This window comes from Delphinapterus leucas, chromosome 1, assembly GCF_059928025.1.
Source record: "Delphinapterus leucas isolate spDelLeu-1000000601 "Yukka" chromosome 1, BTC_Dleu_Yukka2, whole genome shotgun sequence".
NCBI classification, from domain to species: Eukaryota; Metazoa; Chordata; class Mammalia; order Artiodactyla; family Monodontidae; genus Delphinapterus; species Delphinapterus leucas.
The window spans coordinates 69553263-69574921 of NC_143129.1; the positions used below are offsets into that span (position 1 = coordinate 69553263).

A 21659-nucleotide genomic window follows, 5' to 3' on the forward strand; every position below is an offset into this window, starting at 1 on the left:
GTGTCATAAAAGTAAAGAAGAAAGGATATCCAAACCAATCTAGAGGATCAGGTTTTCTTTAAGAGATAATGCTTAAGCTGAATCTTGAAGCTTTAGTGTGCGTTAACTAAGTAAAAATATAAATAAATAAAATACTGGTCAGTTGAGTTCTTACCATCTGCAACACCCTGAAGTAAGCACTTGACATTTTTTTAATTCTCTTAACAATGGTATGTGGTAGTGAACAGTGTTACCTCAATTTTAGAGATGAGAAAATTGAGGTTTAAGTAACTTGCTCTTGGTCATTCAGTGGTATGATGGATTAAGTCATGGTAGAGAAGGGGTTTGAACCTAGTCATTCATAACTTTAAGAGTCTGCAGTTTTTTAAAATAAATTTATTTATTTATTTATGTTTGGCTGCTGTGGGTCTTCGTTGCTGCGCGTGGGCTTTCTGTAGTTGCAGCAAGCGGGGGCTACCCTTCTTTGCAGTGTGTGGGCTTCTCACTGTGGTGGCTTCTCTTGTTGTGTGGAGCACGGCTCTAGGCACGCGGGCTCAGTGGCTTGCAGGCTCTGGAGCACAGGCTCAGTAGTTGTGGCACATGGGCTTAGTTGCTCCACGGCATCTGGGATCTTCCCAGACCAGGGCTCGAACCCGTGTCCCCTGCATTGGCAGGCAGATTCTTAACCACTGCGCCACCAGGGAAGTCCCAAGAATCTGCATTTTTAAGCCTTGTATATTCTCGGTAGAAGGATAGGCATATACAAAAGCATAGAGGGATCAAATAGCAAGGTATATACCTGGAACTATAAATAGTTTAGTATAACAACTAAAAAAGAAGGTATGTGTAAAGTACAAGCAGACAAGGCTAGAGAAATAAGTAGGGCCTAAACTAAGGTAAGGAGGTTAATGTATGCAGAAGTCTTCCTGTAACCATTAAGGGACTTAAACAGATTTGAAATCAGATTTTAAGGAAGACAACTCTGGCAGTAGTTTGGAGGATAAATCAGAGAGGGGATCATTCTGGAGGCAGGGAAGTTAATGAGGCTTTTTCAGTATCCTAGGCATGCAAATGGCAAGAACCTGAACCTAGGCGTTGACAATGGGAATGGTGCAGATTCAGTGGATATAGAGGAAGTAGATGTAACAGGACTTGAAGGCCTTTTTTTTTTTTCTTAATTTTATTTATTTATTTGGCTGCATTGGGTCTTCGTTGCTGCACACAGGCTTTCTCTAGCTGCGGCGAGCAGGGGCTACTCTTCATCGCGGTGCGTGGCCTTCTCATTGCGGTGGCTTCTCTTCGTTGCGGAGCACAGGCTCTAGGTGCACGGGCTTCAGTAGTTGTGGCACGCAGGCTCAGTAGTTGTGGCTCGTGGGCTCTAGAGCACAGGCTCAGTAGTTGTGGCACATGGGCCTAGTTGCTCCATAGCATGTGGGATCATCCCGGACCAGGGATTGAACCCAAGTCCCCTGCATTGGCAGGCGGATTCTTAACCACTGTGCCACCAGGGAAGTCCCAGGACTTGCAGACTTTTTAGATGTAAGGTATGTAGAGATGAGTGAGTCTGGGGAAAAGCCCAGATTTCTGATTAGGAGAGGAAATATCAGAGAAATTGCAGATTGGGATGAGGAAGAGGAGAGGATGATTTCAGGTTTGAACATGTTAGATTTGCAGTGTCTGTGTGACAATAGGGCGGAAATACTTGGTACACTGTTGGATGTATGGTTTGGAGCTGGCAGAGAGATAAAGGCTACAAATAGAATTTAGAATCATATGATTATAAATTATAATTGAGTCCACAAGGTAAATGAAATCACACAGGGAGACCATATAAAGTAAGAAAAGCAAAGAGCTAAGGATGGAGAGTTTTGAGACATAGAAATTTAAGGGGTAGAAGAAGTGGAGCTTGAAAAGGTATTGCCAGAGAAGTTGGAAAGGAGTTGTGTCACGGAAGTTGAGGAGAGAGTTTCAGAGGACAGGAAGGGTTAGAGGCTGGGTATTAAATATCTAAGAGGCAAAACAGAGATAATTAGTGATTTAGCAAGAATAATTTCCGTGGCATGATAAGGGATAGAAGCCAGATTGTATAGATTAGGGAGATAATGCATGGTGAGGAAGTAAAGACATTGAACATGGGTAATTCTTTGGAGTAGCTTTGCTATAAAGGATAGGCAAGATATAAAAATGGAAGGCACATTACCCACTACCCTTAAAATTGACAGCACAAACTATCTATACTCAAAATTATTTTACCATGGAATGCTACCTTAAATTGTTTGCTCACCAAAATGTCATCAGAAGGTAAAAGAAATAATATTTATGAAGAGTTGCTTGTCAAAATCTAATAGGAGTTACAAGACATAATATTTGTTAGGAGTTGCTTGAAGGACCAACATCCTATCCATTCTGTAGATTTATAAATTTTACTCCTAAATTAAACCAGACTATCAGAAATCTGTAAACCTAAACTTGTATATAGTTTTGGACTTTATAAAATTGCTTCTACTCTATTTCTCCTTGACATTTGCACTATTAGACATGTCATGAAAAACTCAGCCAGATAAAATTTACTGTAGTTGCTATGGACTATTTTTGAGAACATTATCTACAACATTGCATGATACCCCTTTGACGAGAAATTATGGAAACTTTCTAGTAGTTTTCAGTGTCAAGACAAGCAGTGATTCTCATAAATAATTGATTTATTTTTTATCTTATTGACCCTGTGCTTGAACTGATGGTTTTTCCCTCCACTTTGAGACTGGCTGCTAATAAGCATAGAGTCAGATTTGCTATTCATCTCCAGCAAGATGAATTTTTATAATCTTATAAATCTTTATAAGACCAGTTAAATGTATTTTTGTATACTGACCCTATCTACAGTTTTGTTATTATGCAACCCTTACTTTCCCTTTGCTCAGATTCCCCACTTGGGTTTCTTTAAAATAAAAAATATATATGCATGACTTCCCTGGTGGCACAGAGGTTAAGAATCCACCTGCCAATGCAGGGGACACGGGTACAAGCCCTGATCCAGGAAGATCCCACATGCTGCAGAGCAGCTAAGCCCATGTGCCACAACTACTGAGCCTGCGCTCTAGAGCCCGCGAGCCACAACTACTGAAGCCCACGTGCCTAGAGCCCCTGCTCCACAAGAGAAGCCACCGCAATGAGAAGCCCGTGCACCGCAACAAAGAGTAGCCCCCGCTCGCCGCAACTAGAGAAAGCCTGTGAGCAGCAACGAAAACCCAATGCAGCCAAAAATAAATAAATAAATTTATTTTTAAAAAAGCAAACATATATATACAGTAATGGGGAGACTATAAAGAATGATATTGCTGCATTGAAAGAAGGGAGTTTTTAGTAAGAGGGGTGTGGTCAGCAATATTCAGTGTTTTAGAGAAGCAAAATGTCATTGATATCACTAGGTGAAGCTCTTAGAGATAATGGTCTTGGATAGAGACATTAATTTGAAACTGAGGTGTCTGAAGATTTTATGTTTCCCATTCTTAATGTCAGGAGCAGATGTCTTGGTTATTTTACGTTTCCTTCTCATAAAAGAGAAACTACTTTTGATGTATGAATTTTATTTAGATCTTTTGGCTGCAGTCAAGTTACCTCAAGTAATGAGGAATTTAAGGATATATGTGATCCAGAACTCAGGAAAAGCTGAACTAATTGGTTACAGGAAGGCAGGAACTGTGTTAAAGCAATTCCTGCAGGCAGAGCAAGCCCTGGGATAAAGCCAGACATTGGGCTCCACTATTAATTTTTAGTACTTCTCTCTCTTCTGTTGTTCAGCTTCCCCACTTTCTCTGCAGTGCTTCCGTAGCATTTAATTTTTGCCTGTGCCTAACTTTGGCTTGTCTCCTCTGGTTCTTTCTATATCGGCATTACTCATAATGTGCTCTCTAGACCACCTCTATCAGTATTGCTTGAGATACTTGTTACAAATGAAGGGTTCTGAGTCTTACTCCCAGGCTTTACTGAATCAGCATTTCTCGACATGGGACACAGGAGCCTGCTTTTTTAACAAGCTGCCCAGATAATTTTTAGACGAACTAAAGTTCAAGAGCCAGTTCTACATTACTATTTTGCTGTTTCTGCTCCCACAGTTAAATGATTTACTTTCCCAATATTTTCTAGTTTAAATTCCTGCAAGAAGGAATCCAGCTAGCTCAGCTCATCTTTTTATGCTGTAGGTCATGGGTAAGCCTATGGATTGGCCTCCTTTTTGGTCAGTAGTGGCAGGGCAGGGGATGTTAGGAATCTTCATAAGGTTGAACCTCAACAGAGACTATGATGAGAGGGAGATATTCCCCAGAAGGTGGCCAGAGAAGGGAGAGCAGGCATTCTGAAGCTTTGCTGAATGGGGTGTGTATCTCCTTTCTTGGTGACTTGGAAATATGGGAGGACATTTTTGAAATTTATTTGGGGCCCTGAATTAATATATTTATTCTAGATGTTTATCTATGCTATTTGGATTTTCTATAAAAGAAGGCTGTATCAGGCATTTCATTTAAATTTTGCTTCTCCCAATCTACATGAAATTTTAAAGGCATGTTATTAATTGGTCTTCCATTCAAAACAACTCAGAATATAGAAATGTCATGGCATACCTAACTCTTTTAATCTATAGAGAAGCATCTGCTATTTTGATCATCTCTTCCTTATTTGAAAATGTTCCCCATCTCCCAAACTGTCGGTTTCATCAGACTACCCAGTTGCCCCGTGAGTACTTTAATTGATTTATATTCTTTGACAGAAAAGTCACTGGTTATTTATTTTTTATTTTTAAAATTTTTTTGGCTCATTGGATCTTTGTTGCTGTGCCTGGGCTTTCTCTAGTTGTGGTGAGCGGGGGCTACTCTTTGTTGCAGTGCGTGGGCTTCTCATTGCGGTGGCTTCTCCTGTTGTGGAGCACGGGCTCTAGGCACGCAGGCTTCAGTAGTTGTGGCACATCGGCTCAGTAGTTGTGGCTTGCGGGCTTTAGAGCGCAGGCTCAGTAGTTGTGGCGCCCGATTCTTAACCACTGCGCCACCAGGGAAGTCCCTGGTTATTGACTAAGGTAAATGGTGACGTGTTCCTTTCTTAGTTAAATTATATTAACTTATTGTACAAAGCCTAATGCTGTCAAAAAAAATGTGTGATAGATTGGCTTGAGGTTTGTTCATTCTTTGGTCAGAATGGATGTCATCGTTGCTACTAGTGGATTCCAATAGCTACAAGAAATGTAGCTTCTTTTTAATTGGAGTATTCCCTTTTAGAATTTTAATGTTTCCTTTTGTCTGTCATCTTGGATAATAAATCATCCTAGAATATAAATATATCTCCTTTATGTTTCCGGTTTTTTCTCTCCATGAAATTTCCTCAAATTTCATAGAGGGTGTATTCCAAAAGTTCAGTAGTAAAAGGGTGTCTAGAATTCCTTTCAAATGGAGGAATTGAGGTATGATTCTCCTCTGTATTAAATCCTGAGGTTCTGAATGCCATAAAGAATAGTTCACACAGGACAAGTGAACACTGAATGACATAGAATATTTATTTCCAGCACTCGGCTTGGAACCTTTAAATTCTAGATCTTCAGGGGAGGTGTAGAAGGTTTTAGACATAGTTTTCTCCCTTCTTATGTCCACATAGCAGTTGAAAGGTGGGCTGGGAAGTACAACCATCTTGGAAGCCTTGGGCTTCTAGATGTTGAGTTTTCTCAAAGGAGAAAACTAAGGGTGAGTGAATCTTAGGAGGAGGTTCACTAGCTATACTTTTTTTTTTTTTTTTTTGCGGTACGCGGGCCTCTCACTGTCGTGGCCTCTCCCGTTGCGGAGCGCAGGCTCAGCGGCCATGGCTCACGGGCCCAGCCACTCCTCGGCATGTGGGATCTTCCCGGACCGGGGCACGAACCCGTGTCCCCTGCATTGGCAGGCGGACTCTCAACCACTGCGCCACCAGGGAAGCCCTAGCTATACTTCTTTTAAGTAACACACCACCAAGATGAAAATAACATTAGACTGAGACAGTGACTTCCCTACCTTATTGGGGCCAAGAAACAACTTTTTGAGAGAAGTTATGCTAGTTAACTGACAACAGTTAAGGGCTAAGTTACACACAGAGCAATAGAGAACCAGTCAAACACTTTTACTTATTTCAGTATACTCTTAACTACTTGGGGTACTAGAAGTTAAGAGTTAATTAGCTAGCTTTTATTGCATCACCTCAGCCAAAACTGTTCTCATAATTACATGAAGCATTATGCTCAAATATTTGATTGCTGCTAATAAACAATATAAATCATCATTTCAAAATAAATTGTTTGCACTTATTTTTACTTACTAATGTGACTTTCCCAGAAATTATTCACTTGAGGAAACAAAGTTTCTTGATAAGGGAAAAGCAGGTTATTTAAAAAAAGATACTTTTTTCAATACAGTTTATTATTTTCAATACAGTTGGATTATTCTTATAAAACCATGTATTACATGGTGGTTATATTGACAAACCTGTCTTCATAAGCTTATTTAACCCATAATGTAATGTAAAAACTTTATTTTTAGGGACAATAGTTGGTTTTGTTTTTGTTCCTCTTTTGTATTGCTGGTAATTAAAAGTAAAATTGGTTAGGAAATAACATTTAAAATTTACTTAAATCATTGAGGCTTAAAGAAAAGTATATTTGATTACAGTATGAGAGATAGAAACTCTAAAAGGATGTTTTAAGTACTTTTAAGGACTTAAATGTTTCATTTCTCATTGTGTCTAACAGAATATCCTTGTAAAACTTGAATCTTACATTTTAAAATAATGAGAATGAATAGAATAAATCTTTGCCTAGCAGTTTTATTAGAGTCAGGGTTTGGTAGTCATAATGGAAGAGAGATAGAGAAGGAGTTTAATAATTTTCTAAGACCGGAAAGAAAATAAAGAGGGTAAAAGAGAACGTGGGTATTGAGAGAGAGAGAGAGAGATTAGGAGGATCTGAGATACAATTAATGAGCTGGAAATGGAGAAAACTGAAAATGGAAAAACTTTAGATTAGGCATTGGGGATACTGGGGAGAGGGGAGGTATATAAACCTAACTGTGGCTTTATGGAGATATTTACAAGTTTATCGTTCGTAACTTGGGGAGTACCTGAAATTGCTTCCCTATTGGTAACATTTCTATTAGATCAGGTTTGCTGTTTCCCACATGGGCATTTCTGGATTTCTGAAAACTCTTTCATTGTCTAGGACTTAAAATGTTATAGTGCTTGTAGTGTTTACGCCTCTTGAGGCATCTTAGCATTTCCTACCAACTAAGCACATCAAGGTCATAAGAAACTTGACTCTGTTTCTTTTATCCCCTCCAAAACCAGACGAATGTTAACTTATTTCTGAATTATTTGAAACCAACAAAACCTACTTTATTTGTATATGGTGGGCACCTAAAAACAATTTGAGTTGAAAAATCTTCAGGAACCAAGCACAGTAGTGTTGGGAGATATCATAAACCTGTACTGCTGTATTCTTCTTAAGCCATGTATACGTAGTCTACCTTGACACTACATATGGTTAGAGCTTCTGTTTGGACATAATTGAAAAAAGTGTAATAGAACTTCATAAAAACTGTGTCACTTTAGTGTCCTCTCAGCCTTTCAGGCTTTAAGTGCCTCTTCAGCCTACCAGCTTTATCAAAGACTCCTGTCCCAGAAAAGGGATTTTTGGTGTAGGGTATCTTCAGATCAGCTTTTATTATATTGCTGATTCATTAAGCAATATAGAGCATATCCTACAATACTGAGCAACTAACCACTTGCCAATTACTGAGGATACAAAGATGAAGAAGTCCTCGTCCTCCAGGAGCCTGCCATCTAGTTGCATTGTTAAGTACATAAACAGATCATTATAACAAAATGTATAAACTCGGTGAGTATAATGATAGAGATGTGCTTGGAATATTCTGGAAGCATAAAGAAAGGACTTCTAATCCGGTGTCTAAGACTGCATTGTCCAATACAGCAGCCTGTAGCTACATTTGACTGTTCAGATTTTAAATTAATTAAAATTATTAATAAATGAAGTTGAAATTTTAGTTCCTCAATCATACTGGTCACATTTCATTGCTCAGTAGCTACATGTAGCTAGTGACTACTGTATTGACAGCACAGATGTAGGATATTTTCATAATTGTAGAAAGCTTTTTAGAATAGTATTGTTTAAGGAATCAAGATTGTTGAAGGAGGTGACACAAGAGCTGAGGCTTAAAAGCTGAGTACAGGCTAGCTAGGAAAGGGTTTGATGGGGTAGGATAAAACAGTCTAGGTGGAAGTAGGGTAGCCAACCATCCCAATTTGTCTAGTCCGAGGAGTTTATTGAGATGTGAGATTTTCAGAGCTAAAACTGGAACAGTCCAGGGAAAACTGGGACACTTGGTCACCCAAGGTAGAAGAGACTTTATGAACAAACACACTGAATCAAGTATATACATCATATATACAGGAACTTAAAGTTGTTTGGTATTGTAAGAACATAAAAATTTATGGGAGTGGTTGGGAATGTGGCTGCAGAAGTAAGCAGGGACCAGATGCAGGACTTGCAGGTGATAGTGAAACATGATCTTGGGACTTCCCTGGCAGTTCAGTAGTTAAGACTCCACGCTTCCACTGCAGGGGGTGCGTCCGATCCCTCATGGGGGAACTAAGATCCCACATGCTGCGTGGCGTGGCCAAAAAAAAAGAAACATGACCTTGTAGGGATGAAAAGCCATGGAAGGATTTTAAGCTGGGGAGTATCAAGATTTTGTTCAGTTTTGCCTTTTAAGTAGATCTGACTGCATTTATGTGGAAGATGGATTTAAGGGAACAAGTTTGGAGGCAGATCTGTTAGGAGACTTGAAAGTAATATAGGTAAGAGATGTTAGAAATCCTAACTAAGGAAGTGATAGTAAGGAGGAAGGGAAGAGGTAGATTTCATAAGTATTTATGAGGTATAATTAATAGGACTTGGTGTTTGATTGAAGATAGAGTAGGGAGTCAAGGATGTGCCAAGGTTTCTAGTATAGATGCTTTTCTATACCTTTCTTTTCATGTTTCAGTGGTAGTCCTTTACCCCCTCTACTTGGTTTTACGCCTGTTTACCTTCTAGTCATCCCAATCTTCAAACACCCAATTTTAAAAAGTCTTATTACATTTTAAGAGGGCTGCTCAGGTAGAAAAAGAGCTCTAGCCCCTGAGATACACTTATTTCCACCCCATTTTGTTCATTTTGTTCCATATATCTTCATAATCCCCACTTTCTCCTGCCTGTATCCTTTCCTCCCAGGGAAAACAAACTGGATAGGAACGATTTAGGACAAGGAAGCATATATTCGTCTCACCGTACATTGTTTGGAAACTATGCTCCAGTCTGCGGTTCCTATAGGCCTGTTCTTCCTTCCTTTCCTTTAACTGCCTGAACTTGCAGCCCTCACACCAGTTTCATATATTCCAATTTTGTATTTTTTATTTTAGAGGGTATTATATTTTAATTTCATAATCTTCCTGTGAGGGTGAGGATTTGTGTGTGTTTTGTTCATTCATTTATCCCTAGTGCTCAGAAAAGTGCTCGGCATTTAGTAGGTAATCAATAAGTATTTGTTGAATGAATTGATCCTGGTGATAAAAATGCATAATCAAAGAAAGCAGTAGCATAGTATATATAGAGATCATTGGGTTGGGAGTTGGGAAACTTGGATTCTCGTCCTGGCTTTGGCATAAAATACCTCTGTGGTCTCTGAGAAGTCACTTCTCCTTTGCTGGGCCTCAGTTTCTTCATAAGTACAATAAAGTCCCTTACGTTGATGGAATACAGTAAATAAGGTCATTAATGTACAACTGAGACTTCTTTAGCAGTTTAGGTTCTGTGTATATAACAGTTTTCTTGAAATATATGTCAAATTTCCTAGCTTTCCAAGTGACTTAACTGTGAAACTATGCTTATTTTTAGATTGATTTGACTGTAATATGAAAGAACCTGAATCTTAAATTCATTTTAATTGGCTCTTAATTTTTAGACTCCATGCTCTCTTAGAGAAACTGAAAGAGGGGGGAAATCATAACAGATGGGTAATTAATACTTGAAACCTAAGTACAGTCATTATGGTTATACTTCCTTTTGATGTAATGTAAGCGTATATCTTAATGTACAGAGTCCAGACACTTAAAGTTTAAATTAAACTTTAAATATTTTTATTTATTTAATTTGAACTATTTTGGTGCCCTGCTGCATTTGAATTTTCTGTTAGTACAAAGTATACAGTATTCCATGTATTCAGCTTATCTTATTAAGTGATACTGAGACAGAAGTGCTATTATAGTCATCAGGCAGTGACAGTTTAACATCTGCTTTGCGCTCAGCGCTTTGTATATTAACCAGTTCATTAATTCTTTGCAGAGCGGCAAGAAGAGAAACTGAAGAATAATAACAGGGATCTATCAATGGTAAGAGTCCTAAATGTAACTTCATGATAAACCACATGTTTTTCAGCAAAAGACCCTGATTTTCATCAAGTACACAGCACTTACCTTTTCAGAAATTTATAGTTAATGCAGGCTATAAATAATATCATGGTTTTTTCTGGACCAAATAGAAGTGAAAGTATGCTACTGGACTGAAGCTTCGTGTTAGTAATATGAATAGCTTTTTTTTTAGGCTCTCTCGAAGTCATAATTTTTCCCTTTCACACAGTTTTTATTAGCTTCCGCCTTACGTTTTCAAATGAAGTAGCTTATTTTCTTTTTCTTCCTCATGTTATTGCTGAATCTTTGGCTTTATGGTGACCTGGTAATCCCAAATAGGAGTTGGAGCATCATAGATGGCCTTTATTGTGGCCTTTATTCTTGAAGAGGCCTTTTGATCTGAGGGTCAGGCATATCATAAAGTGTAAGGAAAAGTGATTTTATTAGCCATTTACTCATTTTTTATAAAGAGTAGAGTTCAAGCATGTCTTTCTGAGGTGTAGGTAGGCTAATTATATGGCTTGACTTATTTTTCTACTTAATTTCTGTATATTCAACACAGGACATCTAAACTGTGCAACAGTTGTCTTTTGCTTACCAAGAGACCTTTGCTGTATTATTTTATCTTCTGTTTCTTGAAATTCTTATTAAGAAAGATCGTAATTTAGAAGTGCATTTTTTTTGAAAATAGCTTTTCTGTTGTTGCAATTATTACATGTTCATGAGACCAAATTTGGAAACTGCAGAAAGAATAGATAAAAAATGCTGATAAACTGTTAATCTTATATCTTTATGATCTTTTATTTGTTTATACTTTTATGGCACATGTAATTAAGAAAGAAGTTAGCTGCAAGAAACAAAATGCTTAATAATGGCTTAAACATATAAAATTTTTTTCACTTGCTCAAGAGGTACAGAGGTTGGTAGTCCTGGGCTGCTGTGGCAGCACAGTAATGTCACTAAGGACTCAGATTAACCTTCCTTAGCTTATGGTTGTTTGGTTGTTTGATGGTGCTTTACTGTCAGGCATTATGTTCTTCATTCCAGGCAAGAAGTATGGGCAAAAGGCCTAAAGGGATGCTAGCCAAGTTTGTCCCTTTTAAAAGTTCTGGTTGGTACTTACATCTCATTGGCCAGAGTTGGGTCATATGACCACCCCAATAATATTCATCAGAAGCTGGCAAGGAGAAGAGGCCTTGGAGGTGGAGGGTGGGTTAGCCAATAAACAGCTTTTTGCCAAGGAGCATCTTTTAAAAATGATGTAAACCAAAACTTTTGGGGTGTGCTGTAGTGTTGGTTTTTCTCTAGTGTAAAATAACAATTCGTTGGTTTCCTTCCAGGTTCGAATGAAATCCATGTTTGCAATTGGCTTTTGTTTTACTGCCCTAATGGGAATGTTTAATTCTATGTGAGTAGCCTTTTATATGGTTTTATCTAAATATTGCTCTATGTGTGTGTATGTGAACAATTAGCTTTTTTGGTAATATTTTGATATTTCAAATTTACAGAAGTTACAAGAATAGTACATTGATTAACCACATTCACAGTTGTTAACATTTTGCCTCATTTGCTTTCCTTTTTTCTCTGTTTCTCCATATCATATATGTACTCATTCATACATTATTTGTATATTTTTCTGAATCATTCAAGAGTTTGTTGTAGGCTTCATGCCCCTTTACCCATAACTACTAAAGTGCGTATTTCCTAAGAACATGGACATTCTCTTACTTAACCTCAATCCAGTTATCAAAATCAAGGGAAATTTAATTTTGATGGAATACAATTATATGATAACTTTTTCACCCTCTTAATATTGAAGATATATGTAAGGCAAAGACTAAGGTTTTATGGGTCCTCTAAAAAGAATTCAATATGTTTCCTGGGTTTTTAAGTTCCTTACTAACAAACTTCTTCAAAATGAAGGTAGTCATACAGAGATGTTTTGACTCTTAAAATAGAGTCTTAACAACTATAATCTTGTTTAATAATAAGGTAGGTTACTGTTGTCTAAACTAGCATATAGCAGGCCTGAGTAATTGTGGGACTGCTTTTGACAGAACCTGGGAAAATATCCAGAGATGACAAGCTGTCATTTCTTACCTTTCAGAGCTCTCCTGAACTATCCCACGCATTTTCCGCACTCACTCTTTTCCTTCCCTTTCTCCTACTCTTCCTCCCCTGCTTCATTTCTACCTGTCTGTCTCTCTCTCCTTGTACCCACACCCCGCCCCACCTCCAGTCTGTTCTTCTCTTCTCACCTGTCAAGAGCCTACTTTGTGCCAGGCATTGAGCTAGGTATCAGAATATAACAAATAAGATGTGTTCCCTGCCCTCAGTAATATCAAAATTTTATAGAAAGAAAAGACAAACAAATCAATACATTGATGGATGTTACAATAGATGTGTATGTGTGTGAAATATAGTAGGGGGGGAAAAGGGGAGTGGTTATTTTTACTTAGGTGAGGCACCAAAGGGAATGTCCAAAATGATTTTAATACAAAATTTCCACTTAACTAGTGATTACTAAAATCATAGACCTTTATTGCTGAAAAGGACCTTTGGAAGATTAAATAACTTGCCCAAGGTCTCTAGAAGTCTCATAATTTCTAACTTATAACTCTAAACTCAGTATCCTTTTTTCACTGCTATGCTTTCTCTCATTTCTTGGGTATATATCACCGTGGATTACCAGGCAAACCAAACACTGAAAGATTTTGTAGGTAACTAGTAAACTTCATTGATACAACTCAAATACTCAAATATTCTTTAATTTGTCACATTCTGGACAGTATAGAGCTAGCTAAGTACTCATCTATATTTAAAAAATTTGATGCTTAACATCTTATTTTTCTCATACTTCTGATTTTTAAAATAATATTTTTATAGGTTAGTGGTGTGTGTATGTAGAGCTATTCTTACTGGTCTTGGCTTTATTGTGTGATACCTACAATAAATTTGAATCACTGCTTTGCTTGAAGTTCAGCATTTGATTTTATTCCTTAGTCTTATGTACAGGTGGGTTCTAACGAAATAGGCTGATTAAGAAAGAACTGTGGGGAATATAGCCAATATTTTATAATAACTCTAAATGGAGTATAATCTTTAAAAACCGCGAACCACTATGTTGTACACCGGGAACTTATTTAATATTGTAAAACTTATGTATACCTGAATTTTAAAAAAAAGAAAAGGAAGAAAGAATGGTGGCCATTTCTACCAGTGGTAATGCTGCCTTATATTCATGTGGTTCCCTTTCTTAATGTTATTTGTGAACATATTGTGGTATGAACGGCTGCTCTATGGGAAGGGCATCTGATTCAAATATATTTTTCTCCCAATGCCATATTTTTCCCCTCAGGTGTAACCTTTTATTACATTTTTTTCTGTAATCATTGAAGTAATAAATTCTTACTGGAAAAATTCCAATAATATATAAATGTATAAAATATAAAGTAAAGATCACTCTGCCTTCCTCAAATGAGTACGTGTCCTTTCAAGATTTGTACTTCTCTCTGTATACAAACATTTAGATATTTGTATGTATTAATTTTTATACTCCAAAATGGTTGTTTTGTAACCTGCTGTAGTTACCTGTGATGGTTTTTTAAATACAGTATGTGTAACTCTTGCATAATCATTTTTAGAGGATTTTTTTTTAATTTTTTTAAAAAATTTATTTTTATTTTTATTTTTTTGGCTGCGTTGGGTCTTCATTGCTGCATGCAGGCTAGGATTTTTTAAATTATTTATTTATTTATTTGGTGGCACCAGGTCTTAGTTGTGGCTCGTGGGCTCCTTAGTTGTGGCTCGTGGGCTCCTTGGTTGTGGCATGTGAACTCTTAGTTGCAGCATGCATATGGGATCTAGTTCCCTGACCAGGGATCAAACCCGGACCCCCTGCATTGGGAGAGCAGAGTCTTAACCACTGTGCCACCAGGGAAGTCCCATCTTGCATAATCATTTTTAATGTCTGTCAGTATTCTATTGAATGGATGTACCCTAACTTATATAATCTTCTATTAATCTTCACACAGAATTTTCACAGGTAGTATGTACACCAGTGTATGCTTATTTTTTCCTCAGGCATATCCTAGAAGTATTGCTTAGGTGAAATTTTTTTTTTTGGCCTTGCCGCACAGCATGCGGGATCTTAGTTTCCCCGACCAGGGATCGAACCCGCGACCCCGTGCGGTGGAAGTGCGGAGTCTTAACCACTGGACTGCCAGGGAATTCCCCTAGAAAGGTTTTTATTAATTTATATTTTTCGATTATTGCCCTCAGTACTTGTGAGTGGTTCTTTCTTCATATATTTGTCATCACTGGGAATTATGTATCTGTTTAATATTTGCAAATCTAATAGCTAAAAAATAATATTTCTTTTAAAATTTGCATTTCTTGTGAGATGTAGCATCTTTTCATATACTTATGTTTATTTCTAAATTTCTAGTTCATGTTCTTTCCCTTATTTTCTTTTTATAAGAATTTTTTATTTATTGAGACTATTAAGCTCTCTTTTTGAGATATATGGGCAATGTTAATTTTTATGTCAAATCTGTTACTCTTTTATGTTATATAAATAGTTCCTTTCTCATACCAGATTATATAAATTTTTTTCTACTTTTTATTTTTTATATTTAAATTTTGTTTCATCTGTAATTTTTTTTGGTGGTTAGTTTCCAACTTTACCAAGTACTTAGCTATTGTTAATACCAGGTAGGGAACAAATAATATATTTTCCCTGATGACTTGAAATGACTAGTTTATGATATATCAGGTAGCTTCCCAAAGCTTATGTAGTAGATATTTTTTTTTTTTTTTTTTTGCTGTACGCAGGCCTCTCACTGTTGTGTCCTCTCCCGTTGCGGAGCACAGGCTCCGGATGTGCAGGCTCAGCGGCCATGACTCACGGGCCCAGCCGCTCCGCGGCATGTGGGATCTTCCCGGACCGGGGCACGAACCCGTGTCCCCTGCATCGGCAGGTGGACTCTCAACCACTGCGTCACCAGGGAAGCCCTATGTAGTAGATCTTAACCAGGAGTGCGCATCAGAACCAAAGTTTAAAAAGAAAAAGGTTTTCTTATACTAGTAATACACAAGTACTTCTAAAAAATTCAAACAGTATAATGTAGAATAAAAGGTGAAAGTGAAACCAAATGAGTTGAAAACTTATGTCCACACAGAAACCTGCACACAGATGTTTATTGCAGCTTGATAATTGCCAAAACTTGGAAGCAACCAAGATGTTCTTCAGTTGGTAAACGGATAAACTGCGGAACATCCAGACAGTGGAGTGTTACTCATTGCTAAAAAGAAATGGGCTATTGGCCATGCAAAGACATGGAGAAACCTTAAATGCATATTACTAAGTGAAAGAAATCAACCTGAAAAGGCTGCGTACTATATGATTACAACTATATGACATTCTAGAAAGGGCAAAGCTCTGTAGACAGTAAAAAGGTCAGTGGTTGCCAGGGATTAGGTGTGAGGGAGGGATGAATAAGCAGAGCACAGAGGATTTTTTAGTGTAAAACTACTCTGTGTGATACTTAATGGTGATACATGTTGCTAAACATTTATTAAAACCCAAGAGTGAACCCTAATGTAAACTGTGGACTTTGGGTGATAATGAGGTGCCATTGCAGGTTCATCAGTTGGCAATTATGAATAATGCTTCCATAAACATCTGTGTGCAGGTTTTTTTGTGAACATGTTTTTAACACCTTTGGATAGATACCAAGGAGCATGGTTGCCGAATGGTATTCATGTTTTTTTTCTGGTCTTTGTGCTCAGACCAGAAATTTAAATATATATATATATATATATATATTTCTTATGTCTAGGACTGTGAGCACCTAGAAGTTAAAGAATGTATCTCTATTTTTATAAGCTGGTATGTGAGATTAAAAGTCTAGTACTTTTTTTTTTTTTTGGTGAGCAAATTCCAAATTTTATTTCACATATATTGAAAAGCAGACATTTCAGATCTGATGTTCAGAATATCCAATCTATAAGATTCAATGCTATCTTCATATCCTCAGATAAAACGTCATTGTTCATGTGACATGACAGTCCAGACAATAGCTGGGATTGAAACCGAATGCACCCCTTTCTTTTTCTTTTCATTAAAAATATTAGCAAATAATAATTTAATCAAAATTTAATCATATTTTCTATGTATGAATTTTAAATTTAAATGGGAAAAAAAAGTATAGAAAAAAAAGCCCACCATCCCTCAGTAGTTCTAAACAAAAGTAATGTGGGTGTCAGTTATTACAGAGTCTAGTACATATTTTGATTGTATTGAACAATCACTATTCATTTTTTGCATAATTTCTCTTAGTTTCACCTTGATCATCTGTTTATTATAGAATGGAATACATTATCTCTAATACCCATTTTAGTCTTACAATTGTTGATAAGAAAAAAGGCTCAAGTTAGACTAAGATGGGAAGGACTTGAGCTCCAGATTGCCAGAGTAGCAACAGGAGGCACCAAATTCAGCTATTTATTTGTCTTTGGCTTCTCTTCTGGATCATTTCCATAAAGCTGAAACGTTAAATCTTAGAAGTGATCTTAAAAGTCATTTTAACACATTACTTCTGTGTCAATACGGAAATCCCTCCAATAATACCTCTAGCAGATAATTTTCCATTATTTGTAATCATTTTCAACGATGAGAAGCTTGATGTTTTCTGAGACAATATAGTTTTACTGAGTAGTATTTAGGGTTTGAAAGTGGTTCCTTTTACTGGACCAAAATATGCCTGCTTGTTCTGTTCATGAGCAGTGGTGCTGCCCTCTGGAACTGCAGAGAGTAAGTTCACTTAAAGAAATAATCTACCTATTATAAGCTCTCTCTCTCTTTGCACCTTTTTCTTTCCCTCCCTAACTCTTTTCATTATTAGGCTACACACTAGTAATGGTGTCTATTCTTAGCTATTCCTATGGAAAACCTCTAATCTCCTGGAAAAATTAATTTGAAGGGGTTTTTTCCTTCATATTTGTGGCTGGTTTAAGGTCTCATTCGTACTAAATGTTCATTTTCACATAAATGAATAACTCATTTATAGGACATGAAAGGTTTTCTCTCTCCTTTTTCTTTTAAAGCTTTTTTCCAGCTTTATTGAGATATATAATGACATATAATATAGAACATTGTGCACGTTTAAGGTGTACAGAGTGATAATTTGATACACATACATATTGCAAAATGATTACCACAGTAAGGTCAGTTAGCAAATCCTTCATCTCACATAAATATCATTCTGTTGTGGTGGCAGTGAGAACAATTAAGACTTACTCTCTTAGCTTTCAAGCATATAATACAGTATTAAGTGTAATTACTATGCTGTACAATAGAAGCCCAGAGCTTATTCATCTTAAAACTGGAAGTTTGTACCCTTTGACCAGCATCTCCCCATTTCCCTCAACCCCCATCCTCTGGCAACCACCAATCTAATTCTGTTTCCATGAGTTCAGCTTTTTTAGATTCCACATATAAGTGATGTCATACAGTCTTTCTCTGTCAGACTTGTATACAGTATATATATCACATTTTCTTTATCCATTCATCTGTTGGTGGACACTTAGGTTGTTTCCGTATCTTGGTTATTATGAATAATACTGCAATGACATGGGAGTACAGATCTCTTTGAGACAGTAGTTTATTTCAGTTCCTTTGGCTAAATAGCTAGAAATGGGATTTCTGGATCATATGGTAGTTCTACTTTTAATCTTTTGAAGAACATCCATATTGTTTTTCATAGTAGCTGTACCAATTTACATTCCCAGCAATAGTGCCCAGGGGTTCCCTTTTCTCCACATCCTTGCCAGCATTTGTTATCTCTTGTCCTTTTGATAATAGTCATTCTAACAGGCATGAGGTGAAATCTCATTGTGGTTTTGATTTGTATTTCCCTGATGGTTAATAATGTTGACCACCTTTTCATGTACTTCTTGGCCATTTGTATGCCTTGTTTGGAAAAAATATCTGTTCAGATCCTCTGCCCACTTTTTAATTGGATTATTTGGCATTTTTTGTTTTGCTATTGAGTTGTACAAATTCTTTATATATTTTGGATATTAACTCCGTATCAGATATATAGTCTGCAAATATTTTCTCCCATTTCATAGTTTGCCTTTTCATTTTGTTTCTTTTGCTGTGCAGAAGCTTTTTAGTTTGATGTAGTCCCATTTGTTGATTTTTGTTGCTTGTGCTTTTGGTGTCATATCCAAAAAAATCATTGCCAAGACCAATGTCAAGGAGCTTTTTTCCCTATGTTTTCTTCTAGAAGTTTTACAGTTTCAGGTATCATGTTTAAGTCCTTAATCCATTTTGAGTTAATTTTTGTGATAGGAGTCCAGTGTAATTCTTCTGCATGTGAATATCCAGTTTACCCAGCACCATTTATTGGAGAGACTATCCTTTTCCCCAATGAGCATTTCTGGCTCTTGTCAGATATTAGTTGACTGGGTTTATTTCTGGGCTCTCTATTCTATTCTGTTGGTCTGCATGTCTATTTTTGTGCCAGTAATATATTAGTTTGATTACTATAGCTTTGTAACATAGTTTGAAATCAGGAAGTTTGATGCCTCCAGCTTTCTCAAGATTGCTTTGCCTATTCAAGATCTTTTGTGGTTCCATATGAGTTTTAGTATGGATGTTTCTATTTTTGTGAAAAGTAGAGTTTTGATTAGAGATTGTGTTGGGTCTATAGATGACTTTGTTGTTTTTAATAAATCTATTTATTTTATTTATTTATTTTTGGCTGCATTGGGTCTTCGTTCCTGCGCACGGGCTTCCTCCAGTTGCAAGGAGCGGGGGCTACTCTTCATTGCGATGCACAGGCTTCTCATTGTGGTGGCTTCTCTTGTTGCGGAGCACAGGCTCTAGGCATGCGGGCCTCAGTAGTTGTGGCATGCAGGCTCAGTAGTTGTGGCTTGTTGGCTCTAGAGCGCAGGCTCAGTAGTTGTGGCACACGGGCTTAGTTGCTCCATGGCATGTGGGATCTTCCCGGACCAGGGCTTGTACCTGTGTCCCCTGCATTGGCAGGTGGATTCTTAACCATTGTGCCACCAGGGAAGCCCTGTAGATGACTTTGGATAGTATGGACATTTTAACAATATTAACTCTTCCAGTCTATGAACATGGATATCTTTCCATATATTTGTGTCTTCTTCAGTTTCTTTATCAATGTCTTATAGTTTTCAGTGTATATATCTTTCACCTCCTTGATTAAATTTATTCCTAAGTATTTTATTGTTTTTGATGTAGATGGGATTGTTTTATTCTTTTTTTCATATAGTTCATTGTTGGTGTATAGAAATGCAACTGATTTTTGTATGTTGATTTCTATCCTGAAACTTTGCTGAATTCATTTATTAGTTGTAAAAGATTTTCTTTTTGGTTACAATTTCAAGTCAAAAATGTCAAGGAATAAAATGACTGTATAAGATGAATTTGTTGGGTGTGTATGTTAGCAACAAGAGGGGTAAACAGTTTGGGCTATATTTATTCCAGCCCTACTCCTCACAGTTTAACTCTACAGATGGAGAGTAGAGTGGCGTATGTAGAACAGTATACTGCATATAGCATATAACCAGGAAATATTGGAACAACTGTGTATAATACTTCCTGTGAGTGAATGGGAATACCTCCTCCTGGAAAAGTTATTACAATACTTTGTTTTGCTTTTGTGAGGTTAGTAGATAAGAATAACTACTTCAAGCAGATCTTTAAATATTTTCGTCATATCCAAGTAACAACAGTTCATGATTGAGCCCTTACCCTGTGCAAACTATATACTAGGAAAGCAGTTGGAAATAGTAAGTGGACAATCATACATATGTACAGAATATGTCAAATTCATTCTATTTATATTCTTTGGAGTTCAGCTGTATAAGAAGCTCTTTATAACCACAATAGTTAATATGGATATTTAGGTATTTTTTTCCCCAGCGAAAAAGATGGTAATGCTACCTCTCTTTTCCCTCTCCCTCTATAGAAATTTCTAAATACCAAATGTTTTTCTAAGAGGGAATGTTCTAGATATTTTAACTGGAGTTAAAGACTTTATTTGGATAAATTAACTGATGCTGTCATATATTTTTCTAATATTATGAAGTATGAAGTCCTTAATCACATTAATTTATAATTGTCAATATTGTCTGACTGTACAGCTTATTCATAGAAAAGCATAAAAGAAGTTTATATCCCCAGCATCTCAAAATAAACACTGATACCTATTTTCTTCTAGTTTTTTTCTAAGATTTTCTCTTTTCAAAACATTTCTTTTCTATTTTAGAAAAAGTAAAAGGAATTACTTTCAAACATTAGAAGTATGTTAAAAGTTATCTCAGAGTATTATGTATGCCATTTTTCATTCACCACTATGTATATTCCATGAATTTCTCTCCAGAAGTGCTTATCCTGTTTAATATGTATATACTGGGACTCTTTGAGTCTTGGAAAAGAGGGTTCTTAAAATCTTATTGGTGTCATGGTTTAGAACAGTGGTTCTCAAAGTGTGGTCTGGGGATCCCTGGAGGTCTCTGAGACTTTTAGGAGGTCCTTGAGGTAAAAAGTATTGTTGTAGTAATTCTAAGATGTTATTTGCCTTCTTCACTCTCTTTCTCTCATGAAGGTACAGTGGAATTTTCCAGAGGCTTCATAGGGTGTGTAATATTGCAACAGCCTGAGTAATGAAGCAGCTATGAGAATCCAACATTTTTCTATTAAATAAAACATTAAAGAGATTGGAGGGAAAAAAGCCTTTCTTCTCACTAAATTCTTTTCCTGTATGGAACATATATTTTCCATAAAAATACTTGTGTTAACATACTGAATATTGCTACCTTTTAAATGATTTGATAAATGGTTTAAATTTTCTGTTTTAATTTATAAAACAGTAATATTGATAGATATAACCTCTAAATAAAACCTCTTTAGGGTCCTCAATAATTTTTCAGAGTGTTAAAGGATCCTGATACTGAAAAAATTAAGAATCACTAGTTTAGAAAAAGATTGATGGGAAAAATCTAGGCGCCCTTCCTTACATCCTTATACTTCAAGTCTCTTTTTAGAATATCATCCTTTCTTTGTTTTTTAGAGATCAAGGGACTTAGAGTTCTATTTCTGTCCCAGATTCTTCTCTGGAACTAAGAAGCTTGTCAGTCTTCCAAAAATAACAGTTCTTTGTTTTTTCCTTTTT

The 21659-nt window shown here is 36.6% G+C and overlaps 1 protein-coding gene across 7 annotated transcripts in view; it reads left to right on the forward strand.

Moving 5' to 3' along the window:
- TMCO1 (transmembrane and coiled-coil domains 1) overlaps window positions 1-21659 on the forward strand; it is a 46377-nt gene that overhangs the window by 11293 nt on the left and 13425 nt on the right. For 4 of the 7 annotated variants that reach the window (XM_089911798.1, XM_089911774.1, XM_089911804.1 and 1 more), the window contains 3 exons: window positions 10385-10431; window positions 11790-11857; window positions 15283-21653. In XM_089911798.1, the coding sequence (XP_089767924.1) occupies window positions 10385-10431; window positions 11790-11857; window positions 15283-15535 (368 nt within the window). In that variant the 3' untranslated portion in view covers window positions 15536-21653. Of the gene's footprint in view, window positions 1-10384; window positions 10432-11789; window positions 11858-15282; window positions 21654-21659 lie in introns of those variants that run through there. The other 3 variants (XM_089911782.1, XM_089911779.1, XM_022563264.2) reach the window with 1 other exon arrangement.